The sequence below is a fragment of the Delphinapterus leucas genome, chromosome 6 (genome assembly GCF_059928025.1).
Source record: "Delphinapterus leucas isolate spDelLeu-1000000601 "Yukka" chromosome 6, BTC_Dleu_Yukka2, whole genome shotgun sequence".
NCBI classification, from domain to species: domain Eukaryota; kingdom Metazoa; phylum Chordata; class Mammalia; order Artiodactyla; family Monodontidae; genus Delphinapterus; species Delphinapterus leucas.
In genome coordinates, this window is record NC_143134.1 from 22,500,782 (window position 1) to 22,518,265 (window position 17,484).

The window sequence follows — 17,484 nt, forward strand, 5'->3', positions numbered from 1 at the left end:
TGATTTCCATTGCCCCAACAGCCCTGGGGAGTACTGGCATTAAAATAGAATTTTATTTATGATGTTTATCCTCCAGGTGATCTGTTAACTTGTTTGTACGTCTCTTCTCCTTTCATCAGGAGAAGGATTTCTTAGACGAAATGAGTGGAAAGAGTAAAATGGAGTGTTGCTTCGGATTGGCATTTTGCATCCAAAGTTTGAGCCCCATCTGTGTCCCTAGTGCCACTTTCCTAGCAGCTCTGAGATGGCACGTACTGAACTGTGCCCGGAAGCACCCCGCATTCCAACAGCAGAACAAGAGCTGGTTGCTTTGGAATCAGAACCGTCTAGTTGTTAGGCATTAAGCATACAGGAAAAAAAAATATCATGAAATCAGGTCAAATTAGTTTATCATGCCTGCATCTGGGGCTAAGTAGAAATTTACATTTCCACTATCTAAGAAAGTAACTGGTGGGAATGCCTAGAGGGTAGAATTATTGGGGGTGAATTGAAGCTTCTTAAGAAAGCAACTCTTTGGGATAATAGTTCCCATTTGCGCTCCAGGGTGCTAATTTCAAATCTTCCTTATCAAAAAGTAAAGCAGGCCTTGGGGCATCTGTTTTGCAGCTCTTCCTGCTGCTTTTAGCTGTGTGCTGTCCTGTTTCCCATCTCCTTAGCCAGGGTGGTTTCTCTCACTGCAGATGGAATGAGGGCTCTGTTTCTTTTCACCATCTCTGTCCATTCAGCGGCTTTGCTACAAAATGTTCCAAAGAAGAGGCCCCGCTTCAAACGTGGAGGGTCTTTTCCGTTGCTAGTACTTAGCAAGACAAACATTGGTTTGTTGTTGAAACAGCAATCGATTAGGGAGCATATGTTTCAGTGGAGCTTGATGGCTTGGAAACGAGGCCAAACTGAGAAACCAGTTGGAAAACCTCAGCCCAGATGTTTTCAATAAGCCCTTTGTTCCCCTCAGTATGTCTGAGGTGCTCTCCTTTGAGGCCTGAGCAGCCATCTGTTGCAGCAGACATGTCTCAGCGGGGCCTCGAAGTCAGGAGACTGGCCCCAGGTCCCCTCTGACCTTGAAGAACCTCAGATTCTCCTTGGTTTTCTCATCTTTACAATGGGAGTGTTTTTTATCTGCTTTTTCCTTGCATCATGGAAACAACAGAATTCATTGTTTTTCTGACTTACTGGAAGGAGGAAGGAGAAAGGGAGGGTGAACACATGCTAGGCACATATGTTATCTCATTGAATCTCCATGGCGACCTATTTGTTGGTATCATTATTTTCGCTTGAGAATGGGCTTGGTGAAGTAGTTGACCCAGTCACGTGGTGCCCAAGCCTGAGTCAGAGAGAATTTGAACCCAGGTTTTCTGACTCCATTATACTATAGAGCAGGGGTCCCCAACCCCCAGGCCATGCACTGGTACTGGTCCGTGGCCTCTTAGGAACTGGGCCGCACAGCAGGAGGTGAGCGGCAGGTGAGCGAGTGAAGCTTCATTTGCCGCTCCCCAGCGCTTGCATTACGGCCTGAACCATCCCCCCCGCCCCCGCCCCAGAAAACTTGTCTTCCACGAAACCAGTCCCTGGTGCCAAAAAGGTTGGGGACCGCAGTACTAGAGTCCTTCTGGAGTCCTGAGAAAAAGGGGAGCTTTGACTTTGTTTCCTTTCATTGCGTAGTAATACTAATAAAACTCACTACTTGAAAACCCTCTAGCACTTAACATTTAAAACAAATTTTAATTGCGGTAAAATGCGCGTAACATAAAACGTGCCATCTTAACCATTTTTCAATGTACAGTTCAGTAATGTTAAGTACATTCGCACTGCTGTGCAGCCCCTCTCCAGAACACGTTTCATCTTGCAGATCTAAAACTCCATACCCATTAAATAACCGCTCCCCAACTCCCCCTCCCCCAGCCCCTGGTAAACGCCATTCTACTCTCCGTCTCTATGATTTTGACTACTCTCAGTACTTTATATATGTGGATTCGTACAGCATTTGCCTTTTCGGGACTATTTCACTTAGCATAATGAACTCAGGGTTCATCCATGTTGTAGCATGTGTCAGAATGCCGTTCCTTTTTAAGGCTGGATAATATTCCAGTGTATGTATAGGCCACAATTAGTCAATGGACACCTAGGTTGCTTCTACATTTTGGCTATTGTGAATGATGCTGTAATGCATATGGGTGTACTGATATCTCTTTGAGACCCTGCTTTCAATTCTTTTGGATATATACCCAGAAGTGGGAATTGCTGGGTCATATGGTAATTCTATTTTTAATTTTTTGAGGAACCACCGTACTGTGTTCTACAGGGGCTACACCATTTTGATAGGGATAGGGTAAGATAACCCAATAGTTTAAAAATCCCACTGAGAGATCATGGACAGAGAGGGAACTTTGGGAGACCCCTGTAAGTTAATGATCACTCAAGAAAGCAAGCTTGCTTAGCAATAAAACCATGCAATAGAAGCACGAGACAGGCCTCAAGACAATAAAACAATGGTAGGAAAATGACACCTGTATCCTGCCACTGAGGTCAGTAAGTTAACGATTCCTAGGGCTTGTTCCTCTGCACACACTAAAAACAAAAATACAGGAGAAAGATGACATTCCAAAGTAGAAGACCTGAGATGATTTACCTTATTTTAGCATAGATTGCCACCTTTTTTGCTAATTTCCATAGCGCCATGACAGTCCTGGTTGGGCCACAGAGGGACAAAAAACTCTCCCCCGCCCAATGTGGAGGAGGGAATGATGATGGAAGTCTGATGTCTACTCGAGAATGAGGAAGAAGGTGGTCTTCTACCCCTCCCCACTTTTCCTTTGATTATAAAAATGTAGTTCACCCAGCTCTTGGGGCAGCACTCCCTTGCCTACCTGCTTGTATGTCTCACAAGAGTCCTATATTATTAAATCCACCTCTTACCTATCACTTTGCCTCTTGCTGAATTCCTTCTGTGCCAAGACATAAAGAACCTGAGCTCCACCGAGCCCTGAGACGTGTTCTGTGGTTTCAGGGTTACAGTCCTGCCAACAGTGCACAAGGGTTCCAATTTCTCCACATCCTTGTCAACACTTGTTATTTCCTGTTGTTGTTTTTGTTTTGATAGTAGCCATCCTAATGGGTGTGAGATTGTGTCTCATTGTGGTTAACCCTCTAGCACTTTGCACTCAGAATTCCCCACTTACTGCAAATCAGGTAAATGCACAGGAGGTGAGCAGAGTACCACGGCCTCCCAGGCAGATTGCCCAGCTAGAAACCAGCCCTGCCTTCACCTGACTTCTAGAAACATGAGGAGGAGGCTCTGTGGGTTAGCCTAGCTGGGCCATCTGTGGATGGGAAACATCAGGAAGTGGAAAGAGCACTGAAAGGACCAGGGTTCTGGGTTCAGGAAGGTGGCCTTGCACGATGAGTTGCCTTCTCTGAGCTTGTGCCTTCTCTGAGCTTGTTGCCTTCTCTGAGCTTGTGTCACCATCATCATCATCGTTACCATTGTTTTTTCTTTTTGCGGTACGCCGGCCTCTCACTGTTGTGGCCTCTCCTGTTGCGGAGCACAGGCTCCGGATGCACAGGCTCAGCGGCCATGGCTCACGGGCCCAGCCGCTCCGCGGCATGTGGGATCCTCCCGGACCGGGGCACGAACCCGTGTCCCCTGCATCGGCAGGCGGACTCTCAACCACTGCGCCACCAGGGAAGTCCCATCGTTACCATTTTTTGAGTAACTATGGACCAATGATAAATTAGGCACGTGTCATGTATTATCTCTAATCTGCACACGCCCCTGTCATTCGAGTGTCATTATTATCCCCACTTTACCGATGAGAAAAGGGAGCTTTGATCAGGATCATACAGCTAAGTGGCTGAGCCAGAATTCCTATCAAACAGCTTAGTATCCAAAGTCCCTGTTCTTCCCATTATACCACGTGCCTTCTGAGCTTAAATCTGATTTCTGCTCTAATCGTGTTCAATCTGCCACATCCCTAAATCACATCCCTCTGGCAAGGGAATCCAGATGGTCTAGAATTGTATGCAATATCTCGACGCACTGACCAACTGATGACCACACACAGCTGCCAAACTTAGGGAAAAACTCTCTTTCTGTGTACGCCCTTGGTGCCCCCAAAGACTCAAACCTACTCTGACGTGGAGCTTGGCTTCTCTCTTCTCTGCTTCCTTAGGGCCCATCTGGTTGGACAACGTCTACTGCACCGGCAATGAGGGGACCCTTGCAGCCTGCTCCTCCAATGGCTGGGGTGTCACTGACTGCAAGCACACGGAAGATGTGGGTGTGGTGTGCAGTGACAAAAGAATTCCTGGGTTCAAGTTTGACAATTCGCTGATCAACAACATAGAGGCAAGTCATGTGCTCTTTTTTTTTTAAATTGAAGTGTAGTTGATTTACAGTGTTGTGTTAATTCCTGCTGTACAGCAAAGTGATTCAGTTATACATATATACATTCTTTTGTATATTCTTTTCCATATGGTTTATCACAGGATATTGAATATAGTTCCCTGTGCTCTACAGTAGGACCTTGTCGCTTATCCATCCCATATGTAACAGTTTGCATCTGCTAATCCCAAACTCCCACTCCATCCCTCCCTCACCCTCCCTCTCCCTTGGCAACCACAAGTCTGTGAGTCTGTTTCTGTTTCGTAGGTAGGTTCATTTGTGTCATATTTTAGATTCCACATATAAGTGATATCATATGGTATTTGTCTTTCTCTGTCTGACAAGTTCATGTGCTCTTGATGACTCCTTCATGTGAATGTTTTCCTTCTTCCATGTATCTCACTTCTCACCTATGATTCTGAGAAGTGTGTGTGATCACTTTTGTGGCAGGTGGGGGGACCTAAACCAATATCATTTGGTGCCAGGGCAGTTGAGGAAGGATTTCTGGAGAAGAGGCTGCTATCAGTGGGGAAAGGGCATTCCAGACACAGAGAACGACTTGGACAAAGACACAAAGGCATGGAGGTGTGAACTGGGGATGAGCAGGTCGGTACCACTCAAGACTGTAATTATGAATGTGGAAATAGTGTGAAATGAAGCTAGAAAGGCCTGTGCGATGTACAGGAGCTTGCCCTTTGGACTAGGAAGGTGTATCAGCTAGCAACGGCAGTGTAACAAATTATCCCACCCCCCTCATATTTTGCAACAAACATGGATTGTCTTGAATAGCTTCTGAGGGTCAGGAATCCAGGAGTGGTCAGCCAGTTCACTCTGCTCAGAACATCTTATGAGGTTGCAGTCATGTTGTCAACTGGAGCTGGGGACTCCTCTCCCAAGTTGACTCCTGTGGTTGTCGGCAGGTTTTTGCTTCCTTCTGGCTGTCAGCTGGAGGCTTCTGGTCCTCTCCACACAACCTCCCAATAGGCTGCTTGAGTGTCCTTAAGACATGGCAGTTGTCTTTCTCTAGAGTGAGTGACTCAAAAGAGAAAGAGAGAGGGAGCAAAACATGGAAGCTGCATCTTTCATAACCTCATCTCGGAAGTGATGGGCCATCATTTCTGCTGTATTCTATTGGTCACTCAGACAAACAGTATACAGTGTGGGAGGAGATTACCCAAGGGTGTGACTACAGAAGGTAGTGGTCATTTGGGGTCATCCTGGGGACTGGTTTCCATAAGACAGTTGTCCCAGATCTAGCTGGGGATGAGAATCACCTTTATTTTATTTTATTTTAAATTTATTTATTTATTTATTTATGGCTGTGTTGGGTCTTCGTTGCTGTGCGCGAGCTTTTCTCTAGTTGCAGTGAGTAGGGGCTACTCTTTGTTGCGGTGCACAGACTTCTCATCGCAGTGGCTTCACTTGTTGTGGAGCACAGGCTCTAAGCGCACAGGCTTCAGTACTTGTGGCACACGGGCTTAGTTGCATGTGGGATCTTCCTGGACCAGGGAACGAACCTGTGTCCCCTGCATTTGCAGGCGGACTCTTAACCACTACGCCACCATGGAAGTCTCCAGAATCACTTTTAAAATGCACTGGCACCTCATCCCAGACCTCCTAAATGAGAGTCTCCCACTATGGGACCAGGTTATTATTTTTAAGCTCTCTCAGATGATTCTGATGTTGCCAGCCTGATCCAAGTCAGCATTTGGGAATGGCAAAAGGGCTCGTGACCCTTCTACATTTATGGCTAAATTTCAGATTGATCTTTTCAACAAGTTCTCCAGCCAGAGAACAAAATGAACAAACATATAATGCAGTCCTCTTGTGTGCAACATATGTGGGGCTTAGGACAGGAAGATGAGGCAGCCAAGACTCCCTCCTCAAGGGGACTCCAACCCCCAAGGGGATGTTGGATCTGCCATGAATCCAGGCCAAGGAGCCTTCACTGTGCTTTAGCCTCCAGCTGACCTCAGGACAAAGGCTGAGGAGAGGTGACTCTTGAAATTGCCCTATTTGGTCTCCAGAGGAAGTTCTCCCCAGACTGTGGTCTTTACATTTTCCTCCCATGACTCAGTCTGTCCCAGTCTTTCTCATGTGCTCCAGGAGCACACTGAGTATGCTGGGAACTGGTTCAAGCCTGCATAATAGTGCGGAAAAGGATTCCCAGCCTTCTCTCCGCTGGCAGCATGAGACCACCTCTAGTTGACACTCTTCAAATGCTGCTGTTTTATTTGGGATAACTAGAAGAGATGGTTGCAGAGTTGATGTACTTTATTTAGTCTTCCAGTTCCTGATGACAGCTTTGCTTTACCATGAAGTTTATAATTTGGAGGGTGGACTTATCCAGTCCAGTTTCACATTTTCCGTCGCCACTCTTTATAACCTCATATGAAATAATTAGCAGCCACTCATATGTATCTCATCTTTCCAATGTTGGAAGCTCCAAAGGGCAGGGCTTACATCTAATTCACCATCATATCCAATAAAAATAATGCTCCTAACGGGAGCAATATCTCCAATTCCCAAATTTTCTTCTTCCCAGAAATGAAAACCAAAGATCATTATCCACTCGGGTGAAGAATATCCTAGGATAGGGCTTCCCTGGTGGCGCAGTGGTTGGGAGTCCGCCTGCCGATGCAGGGGACACGGGTTCGCGCCCCGGTCCGGGAAGATCCCACATGCCGCGGAGCAGCTGGGCCCGTGAGCCATGGCCGCTGAGCCTGCGCGTCCGGAGCCTGTGCTCCGCAATGGGAGAGGCCACAGCAGTGAGAGGCCCGCGTACCGCAAAAAAAAAAAGAATATCCTAGGATAAAATATCAAATTAAACAGTGATGAGAAATGCGTAGAAGCAAATCATTCCCTCATAGTATTGCCTTGCCTAATAGGACAGTGAACTTATGTGTGACATCTTTGAGGGGTTTTTTTGGCGGTGGGGGGGGTCCATAGAAATTTTTTAGTAGTAATTGGATCTAACAGTATTATAATTCTACTGAACAAGTTAAATCAGGGATCTCTAAATTTTGGTATCCCAGTATTAATCAACTACAAATAAATATTAGCCCATATCTGTCACCAATGACTGAGATGTTTCTTTCTAATGAATTGACCATTACATTTCCGAAGTTCTGAACGGCCAGCAGACCATAGAAAGAGACTTCTTTAGGCTCCTGCTTGAAACCAACAGCTTCAGCAAACTGCTGGCCTTGATTCAAGGCCAAATGTGTGACATTGTTAATGGGCTTTTGCTCATCGTACAACCTCAGGATAATCCACATGGATTGTCAAGCAAAGATCCAGGCTTCTGGGCATAAGAAAGCCACTGATAGCTTGAATCAAAGGAGAGTGGGCCAAAATGTTTGTGGGTTTTGGATTGGGAAAATGAGAAGGCTCATCTGTCACTAGAAAAAAAATAATAATGGTTCTGGCAAAGGACTCTGTGAAGGGCACTTCAACAGAGAAATGTTTATGGAGTAGCTCTATGGGCCAGTTCTACTGCTTAGCATTTAAAGGGGAAATAAGATGGGTCATAGAGAAAGCAGAACCGTAATTGGGTGGAATAGGCTGAGAAATGACTGGGAAAATATATGTTGGTGAGAACTTTCTTATTCTGGAAGGGCTGAGATTCTGTGATAGGAAAGCTTAGTATCTGCCTACATTTGTTGGAGGCCTGCTGTACACACATCATGGTCTGGGACACCACCAGGGAAAGTAAACATGACCCTTGTCCTCTAGCCCTTATAACACAAGAAGACAAGATGCATGTCTTGGGGAAAGTTGGAAAATCATTCCAAGGCAAGGAGCCTAGGTCCTAAATGAGTTTACAGTAGCCCAGAGAGGGCTAGCTGAGGGGAGCCTGGTTTAAAGGGCTGGATAACTTCTGCAGGCTCTAAGCTTTGTATTTTCCTAGAAGGCCTCCCTCTTGCTGTCATACGAATCAGACTGGTTACCATGGACCAGACTAGAAGCGTTCCTGTCTAGCCAGGGATGCTGTGGAAGTTTTCAGTTGATGAGTGGTCCCCTGTAATCTCTGCCCTTTGGTATCTGCTAAAAGCAGGTCATCAACAGGCCTAGATCTCAGGGTGTCTGATGAGAACCTTGAAGAGTTACCAGAAGATTCTTCCATCCAGGACTTTGTGGCTCAAGCTCATGCGTACGGGCAGGGTTGGCCCGATGGGTAGGGAGCCACCCAGACCACCTACCAGGAATATTTGTGGGATGTGAGAAGCTTCTCCGAAATACCTCGTGTAATAGCTGTGTCAGTAGCTTAAGTCATGCAATCACTCGTCTTGGCTAGAGAAATGTCCCCTGTTAGATGTGTGTGGACCAGAGGAAGACATGTAGGTTTGGTGGACGTGCAGCTAGGGGGGAGTCGTGACTCATGATACCCAGAACTGCTGATTAATTAGCGTGAACACAGTGGATGGTCTCTACTGGTGTAGCCCAGGGCTCCTCTCTGCCCTTCCACCATGTATCAGAAATTTGCGTGGAGATTAAAATGTATACTGATAATATTTATAGGAGACACAAAAACTAGGAGGGATTGCTGGGATAAAACATCATGGAGCGAGATTCAGAAAAACCTCAGGAGGTTGAAATAATAGACCCAAACTGGAACATGTTAGGGATGAATATAAGGTCCTATATCAAGGTTCATGGGGAGCAGGGAATAGCTAAAGAGTAAAAGCCAGGGAAAGTGACTGAAAGCACTGATTATATTTAAAAGATCCCTGAAGGGAACTGGTTGCCTAAAAGCTCAGTACAAGCCAAAGGTATGGTATGGCTGCTAGAAAAGTGAATGTAAACTGATACACTGGGGGAAGACTTATTTCCCTAAACTCCTTGCTTTTCGGACCAAGAACTAAGTGCAGTTCTGGGGTCACTTCTTAACTGTGTCTCCCGGAGGAGGGACAAGCCGAGTGGAGACAGGTCTGGAAACCACATCATATGAAGAAATAAGGAAGAAAAAGAGATATGGGGGTGGGGGGAGACATGTCCGTCCTCTTCAACTATTGAAGTGCCACCATGGAGAAGAGTGTGATTAATGCTAACTTCCAGAACTAAGATGGATGGGGAGGGTTTGGGATGTAGATTTCAGCTCCGTGTGAAAACTCTTTAAGGCTGAGTGATGGGGCTGCACATTTCAACACAGTCTGAAGACTCTACAACACAGGGCATGGGGCTTACCTGTTAGAGGTGAGCTCCTTGTCACTGGAGTAGCTCAAGCAGGAACTGGATGGCCTCCTGCCAGGAATATCACAGCCAGATCCCTACATGGGAAGGACACAGGACGAGGTGATTCCCAAGTTCTAAGATCCCTTGTTTCTCTGCATCTATGAAAACGCACCCAGCCCCCACAGGGGGTGCACACTAGCTGGCTATTGGCAGTGCCCACCATTGTGTGAATTGGGGTCATGCATCTTACACACACACAGACACACACACACACACACAGAGAAGGGATGCCAGCTAGTGTGTGTGCTCTGGATCTCTCTCTACCGCTTCTCTGGCCCGTCATGACTTTGGCCTTGAAAGCAGACACTTCTCACCTGCACTCTTCCACATCAAAGTGAAAATTAAAGTCCCATTCCTCTCAACTTCCCCTGGTTGGGGGCCCATACATTTAAAAGCAGCCAAGAGTGAAGTGTCAGGTAATACCTTCTCTGTGTCTTGTGACCCCAGATATAAACAATTAGGCTAGTGAAGGTCACGAAGACACCCCATCTCTTCTCACCCTTATTTTGCAAGGGTGAAGCCGGGTTCTAGGCTATGCACCCTCGTTGACGCCTGGAGACTGGGAACAGATCACAGACCATTATAGATGACCCTCACAGGCTTGTTCCTTCTCCGGAGCACACTGGAATTCCCCAAGCAGAGAGTGGAAGAAAACTGTATCCGTCTAGACCAAGTCCATCCCACTCCGGGATGCCAGAGGCATGAGTCACTAAACCCTGGGGCCTGAATGATGGAATTTCACTCGGTGAGCTAACTGTGCTTCCGTGGATTCCTACATCTGCTTGGGGCATCCTCAGGGGCCCCTCGACACTTCATAAATTCCCTTCTAGAGGAGGGAAAAAGTGCCTCTTCTTCAGATGAATGACCCCACCCAAGGAGAGTTCACAGGTTTGGCCCCTGAGCTCCCTGTTGGCCAGAGCACAGCGCCAGTCCATTCTGTTCTTTAAGATGAGTGGGTTGAATTCAATCCCTTCCAGCTATGATAGTCTGTAATCCAGAGTGGCAGTGGTCTCTCCATCAGAATGGCACGGCACACACTCATTCTGTAAGGGGGAAAATCAGATAATTTCTGGAAAAGTGCTCTGCAGACTATAAAGTGTTACAAGAGATTCTCCTTACCACTGATTCACCAACCTGGGTTCATGTTCATCCAGAAAATTAACCGAGCAGGGTCTCCTTTCTCCCCTTTTCTGTGGTCTAAGTTTTAGACCCCAGAGTGGAAGGCAGGACCCCTGAGTTCGGGTCCCCTTGGAGCCTGAGACTTGTAGCTGTATGTCCAGAGGGACTGACCCTTCTTGGGTCTCTGGGCACCTCACTGTAAAACAGCATTTTCCGCAGGAAAATGAGTCTTGGGCCAATTCTCAAAACCTCCTTCAAAAGAGGGAAACAGGAGCAAATAATAAAATGTAAAATACTGTTAGTTTCAAGTGAATATATCTTTTTTAAACCTGGAAAACAGAGCTCCAACCGAAACTCCCTAGAGTTCAGAGGCTCTTAAATCAAGAGGCTTTGTTTCCTGTCTGCGGCGGTGGACAAGTTGGAAAAAGCATTAGATAAGGAGAGATTACAAATCCAGATGCCCTTGTGAACAGGCCTCTCTGCACTGGCTCTTTTGCACATTGCTAAGTCATGTGCTTACAGAAAGGCTCGTGGCTGAGGCCCGTGGACTGTTAGGTCAGGGAACATAACGGGTTTTTCCTTTCCTCACCTTCTCACCCCACCTTCTTCTCTGCCCATTATTTTAAAGGCTCTTTTGCAAAAGCAGTTAACGTTCCCAGAATTGATTGGAAATGCCCCGGCTGTGAGATTTAGGGGTGGCCTATCCCCTGAGTGGCCCCGGAGCCTCAATTTCTCCTTTGTGACAGCCAGCAGCCCAGGCAGTCTGGAGGGGCCAGGAGTGAGAGGATGAGGGTGGAGCCAGGAGAAGGGTATTCACTTCCAACGGTGGGGAGAATCCGGTACCCCTCCCCTCTGCTCTCTCACCTCCTTCTGGAGGGGTGCTGAGACCTGAAAAAGCTCTTTCTGCTCTTAACCACAGGGACGGAGGCTGTTGTGAATTTTTTAAATTCCAGAAGTGCAGGTTTTTATTAGCCACAGTTAGCTGCCAAATGCTTCGAGGTTTTCCCCTCAGCAGCAGCCTTATCTCCCCAGCATCTGGGGGGGCTCTTAGGGGTGGAGGCATGGAGCCTGAAAGGGAGTAATTAACTCTAGAAAGGTCCAAACACTTCCCAGCCAGGAGTTTCTCCACACACACCCCCCCCAAGAGGACGTGCAGCAGGTTACACAGGGTGGTTTAAAGAAAGGGGGTCTGTTTTCATCTCTGTGTTCAGAAGGCAGCGGTCCCTCCAAGCTAAATATAGCCCTGCTTCCCCCGAAGGCCAGAGGGTAGCTGGCCGGCTTCCCTTTGTGGCAGGAGGAGAGATGGTAGCAAGTGGGCAGTTTGTGTCGGACCCTTCAGCAAGGGAGTAAAGGGCCACGATGGGAGCCCACAGCGTCTCAATCCCCAGACTTGCCGAACTGTCAAGCTGGGCCATCACATGTAGCTCTCCTGGGTTTTCTCTCCCAGCCTACAGAGAGCTTGGGCAAGAAGAGGTATTAGATCCTGTCCGGTGCTAACATTCCATGATTCTATTTATTGAGAGCCTCTATGTGGTCTGGGCTCACCAGCCACCAACCACAAGGGGAACAAGAGAAGTAGTTCTAGGGTGACCTGTTTTCGCAACGAAAAATAGGTCACTGCATCTGAAAAGCAAAAGGGCATTTATGCAGCTAACAGAACAGGATATTTGAAATTGTGCACATCCTGGCAGATCTAGGAACCCTATCCCTGGCCGGCGTGCTGTACACACAACCCTCTGGAAATTATAAATATTATACTTGTTTGCGAGTTGAAAGAAATAAGTAATGTTATACTCACTCATTAGATGAAATCAACGAATAAGTAGCCTTATAATTTGTCATAGAAGAAATAAATAAATGGCAGTATGTACTCCAACGTTGAACAGTGTGGATTGGATGGCAAATTCTGTGGCAGTTTGGAAAGGGAGAGGTTATAGAAGAAATAAATAAATGGCTTGAGATCAGTGAGAGGGAGGCTCTATGGAAGAAGTAGGGGCTTGAGCTGGGCTGGAGAAAGCCTCTCTCTGCCCTGGTTGGGCAGATCTGTTCTGTAGGGTGGGGCTCCTGATGTGACTGGGGTGAAGGTGGTGGCAAAGGGCCCAGGTTGTTCATTCGAGTCACCTCAGCCATGCTGGAGGGGTCAGCGACAACGACTCCCCCCGGCCCCATCCCCATGAGGCTGTTGCTAAGGCGGCTGGATGCCGTGTCTGTTCGTTCGTTCATCCACTATATTTTCATCGGGCACCAGACTCTATGCTGGGCCCTGGGAATCAAGGGATCAATGAACTGAAAGGACAGTCTTGCCCTCCCCAAATTTGCTGTCCCATAGTGGAGAAAGACGATTTCCCAAGTCATTACTTTGTCACCCTGGTGATGGTGGCTGGGAGGAGAAGCAACAGGTCAGGTCCCCTACCTGGGAGCGTGGTGGACCGTTTGGCCAGGCCCACGGACTTGCCTGCTTTGTGGCCTCATCACCCCTGATGGGCCAGAGGGACTGGTTGCTGGCGCAGGTGTCCTTCCAGCTTCCTGCAGACAGCAGGTCTTGACTGTTCTCCAAAGAAGCAGCCTCCGTTACCCACCCCACTGCTTTCAGGTTGGAAAATGAAACACAGAGCATTTGATTCTCCAGCAGCGTTGCAAAGCTCTTGGTCTGTAGGAGGAGGGCCCAGACTGACTGCCGGCTTTTTCCTCTGGTGCCTCAGCATGACCTCAGTTCTCAAGCCATTCCCACCCCAACCCCCTCCGCCCAGACTGGTCTCCATCACAAAGAGCTGAGCAGCAGAGATCGCTGCACTGCCTTCCCACTTCCCTTTCATCTCTGTAGCCGGTAGGAATCACTGGCTAGCGGTTTCTTAGGCTGTGAATTTCCGATTTGATCATCAAAAGGGGATAATTACAGTGTAGCCAGCTTCTTCCAGTACAACATGTCTTGTACTGTGATACCCACATAGCCAAACCATCTAAATGTGTACTGAGGGTCAGATCAGCTTTTAATTCAGTTTATAACTATTTATTAGCCTCAGATTTCAAGGGGAAAGGGGAGGGTGCTAAACAGCTCAGATGACAAGAGGTCGCATGGATAAAGTGCAGACAATCTCCTTGTCCATCGGTAAATCACACAAGTAGTGCTTATGCTGTGAAAAAAGGCAAGCCTCTCTGTTTATTTTGCACTAAACCAAGAATAAAGGGAGTCTTTATTACATTTTTGGCTGGAGAGCCCAACGTTTCTAGTTAAGCTGAATTCCTGTAACTGGATTTTTTAAAATGATTATTAGTTTGTTCCAAGAATATGTGAGGACCCACGATGTCTCGTGTCTGGCACTCGTTGCCGTGGGGAATACAAGAATGAATAAAGCACAATTCTGTCCTTGAGAGACTCACAGTCCGATGAGGTGGCAAAACGAAAAGATAGATAGTACAAGGTAGTCAGTATAGGCCAAGAATGAATTGAGGGACCCAGAAAGCAAATGCTAGAGGAATAAAGGAGCCGAATCTATGTGGATGAGATATTTGGGGGAGGGACGTCCTGGGACGTCACAGCCCTCAACAGGTATTTTTCAAACGATTGAATGAACAAGACTGTTCCTGAAGGTCAGCAGGATTCTGATCGGTAGAGAGGAAGGAAAAAAGGATTGCGGGGAGCGGCTTGATGCTGGGGTTAAAAAAGTGATGTCAGCCTGGCACCTTGAGACTGGAGAAAGGGCACGGAGGGGATGAGGTGGGTCCCATCAGGAAGGCTCTTGACTAGGAGCATAAGCCCTGGGAGAGAGCCATGGGAAGGTTTTGAGCCAAACCCACGAACGCACAGCGGTCAGCTGGATGGATATGCCAGCCGCGTGTGAGATGGACTGGGTCAGCCATTCATCCGGACCGGGGAGACATACAGGGTCCCGTGAAATGACAGAATTGTGACGCTCTTCTCTTACTTCCACTACATACCTGCCTGGACAGTAGAAGTGGGAATGAGAAGGTGACTGGAGGGTAGGAGAAGCACTTCTGGGGCAGAATGGGCCATAAGAGTGAGGAAGAGAGAGGGAGCAGAAGGCATGCGAGGCTTGAGGGCTGCAAGGGCATCACCTTCCAGCCTGCAGGAAGGAAAGACCGAGGGCATCCTGGGTGCGTTTGGTTTGAGGTGCTGGGGAAGGTGCCAAGATGGCACCTGGGAAAACGGATCTCTATCTGGAAGGCCAGTTTTTAAAAATAGCCAAATAAAGAGAGCTAAGGGCTTTGAGAGCAAGATGCAGGAACCTGTTAGCTGTAGAGGGAAGGAGCTTGCTAAGTGAGCAGCAATTGTGCAACGCTAACCAGTCACGTGTTCTAGTTGGGATGACGGCGGACTAGTATATCTCCATCGTGGTGCTCCCACCTGGCACCACTCCGAGGATGACTTCTCAGGTGGGAAGGCCTGAGCTGATAAATTATGTAATTAATTATGTAATTAAATTACGACTTCTAGAGGAAAGGAAGGGGGAGAGTTGGGCTAAGGTCTGGCCCTTGCAAATGTGCCCTCCGCGGGAGGCCACGAGCTTCGTGCTGACTTTCAGAGAAATTGTGAAGTGCGTTCTTAGAGGCTGGGTTGCTTGCCTCGCCTCCCCCTGTATCTTTCTCTGATGCAATCTCCAACTAGACTTTCAAAACTGGTGATTTTTCCCATTGGCGACAGCCCCAGGTTGTCACATTGTGGAATTTGCAGTTCATTCACAGATGCGGCAAATGTGAAATGCCATTCAAGCACAAGACTGGGAGACCAGCCCTGGTGCTTCTTCACTAGCCCTTCTTTCCACCACCCCACTAGTTAAGGCAGGGCAGGGCATGGCCTCAAGGCACCTTTATTTTCCCCTTTGGAAGCCGGTGGTAATCACTCCCGGGGGATATGATGAGTTTTGCGTAGGACAAGCCAAGAAGGTTCTGTGAATTCCTTGGAGGGAAGCCTTTTGGAGAGCCCAGTGAACTATTGCCTCAGGCAAGAGGACCAGCATTCAGACTTTCATTTGAATTTTAAAAAGTGCCAGGTGCATTCCTGGCTTCTGGGCTATTGGGCTTAATGTAAAACTCACAAGTGTAGAGAGACTTTTGTTAGAAAAGAAAAATGTGTATATGTTTTAGTGTTTCAAATCTTCACTTCTCTTTTGAAGTTGAACTTATGGGGAAAAAAAAGTCCTAAGACTTGCGGTTATGGAAGGGATTCCACAGCAGTGAGGTCAGGAGGGCCGTTCTGTGTATACGTGTGTGTTTTCCTACACAGAGGTCTCTGAGCAGTCCAAGTGAGCTCCTTAGCCAGCAGCAACCCCTGAATGTGTGCCATGGAGGGTTTCCCTGCCACCCCCTGGCCTGAGTCCAAGGGCAGCTGGGAGGTGGCTCTCTCCCCTCACGTACACTCTGGCCTGACTCACGGCTCCTCCGGGCAGGTCGCAGGGTGGACTTCACATATGGACTTTGAATGGGCAGAGCCCAAAGGGACCCCCCCCAGAAGGCTGAGCCCCAGGTCCTGCCCCGTGTGGATCAACTCAATACCGGGCAAGGGATGGGGCGAGGGCGGGAGGGTGAGGACCGTACAGAGGCCCGGGGTTATTAGCCTGGGGCACGGACTTGGAGTCAGAATTTGGTTTTCATCCTTGTTTATCTCCTTCTTGGCTCTGTGAACTTGGAGAAGGTGCAAAACCTCACCAAGTTTCCTCATTTTTCACCTGTAGCACGGGCATACCATTGGCCCTCTCACCGGTTGCCATGGGAATTGAGGAAGGGAATGAATGTAAAGTTCTGAGTGCGGAGTCTGACGTGTAATTGGCTGGTATTTGATAAATGAGAGCCCTCACAGTCGTTACGATTCAGAGCAGAGGGCCCCAGGATTGGGGTGTAAGGAGGAGGCTGGCAGGGCCCGTGGAGGTGAGAGACCGTGTTTTCTGGAATGAATGAATGAATGAGGTGGATTTGAGCCCAAGAGGATGAGAAGGAATTGGTTCTGTGGAGGGAGAAGAGGAGAAGGAATGGCAAATGTGATGCTTGCCTGACTGCTCTCCCAGGGCTTTGCAGGAAAACTCTCTGCATCCTCCTCCACCACATAGGTGCACAGACATACACTCCACACAACGCACAGACACACAGCCCTGTCACTTGCACATCATCCTGCACACGGACACACACGAGCAGTGCACTCCCACAGAGACACATAGACACACAGACACGTGCAGAGACACACACACACAGACATACTCGTGACACTCAGACACACACACTCAGACACACACACTCAGACACACACATTCACATGCAGTGAGTCAGTGGGAGAACAAGGACAGTGACATCAGTTCTAGCGCTTTCTCTTCTTTGAGCCTCATTTCCCACATCTGAGAGCCCACCGGGCTTCCCCACCAGTCATACTTCTGCTGACGGGATGCTGACCTGAATCAAGACAAGGGTCTGCTGAGCGCCACCCGTCCCCCCCAACCCGCCCCCAGGGCTTCCTCCCTCTGGGTTCACACTCCATATCTCCCCTTAGTGAGGCTGCGCTGATGCTCTACGGGGGTGGGGCCGTGGCGGGGAGAGAGGCCAGGGGTGGGGGGAAGTGGAGGACGGCAGGGGCGCCGGGGAGGATCTGTGAATTTAATAAAGTCAGCCTAGCCTGCTTGCCCCGTGAAGCCGCAGGGCTGATGCCACGGCGGTAACTTTCCTTCTGGGCGTCACGTGTTCCTTACATGCTGGAATTCCAGCCTGGCCTCCCGAGGTGGGAGGACAGAGGAGGGAGCTGGCCC

General features: G+C 48.3%; 1 protein-coding gene and 1 non-coding gene across 2 annotated transcripts in view; one reads left to right on the forward strand and one right to left on the reverse strand.

Moving 5' to 3' along the window:
• The window catches only part of LOXL2 (lysyl oxidase like 2), a 102,677-nt gene that overhangs the window by 32,409 nt on the left and 52,784 nt on the right, over positions 1–17,484 (forward strand). The window contains exon 3 of the mRNA XM_022595047.2: positions 4,167–4,342. Coding sequence (XP_022450755.1) covers positions 4,167–4,342 — 176 coding nt within the window. The remainder of the gene's footprint in view (positions 1–4,166; positions 4,343–17,484) is intronic.
• On the reverse strand, positions 7,464–7,599 carry LOC115803041 (small nucleolar RNA SNORA2/SNORA34 family). Its single transcript, XR_004023669.1, has one exon. It is a non-coding gene; the product is annotated as a small nucleolar RNA SNORA2/SNORA34 family (small nucleolar RNA).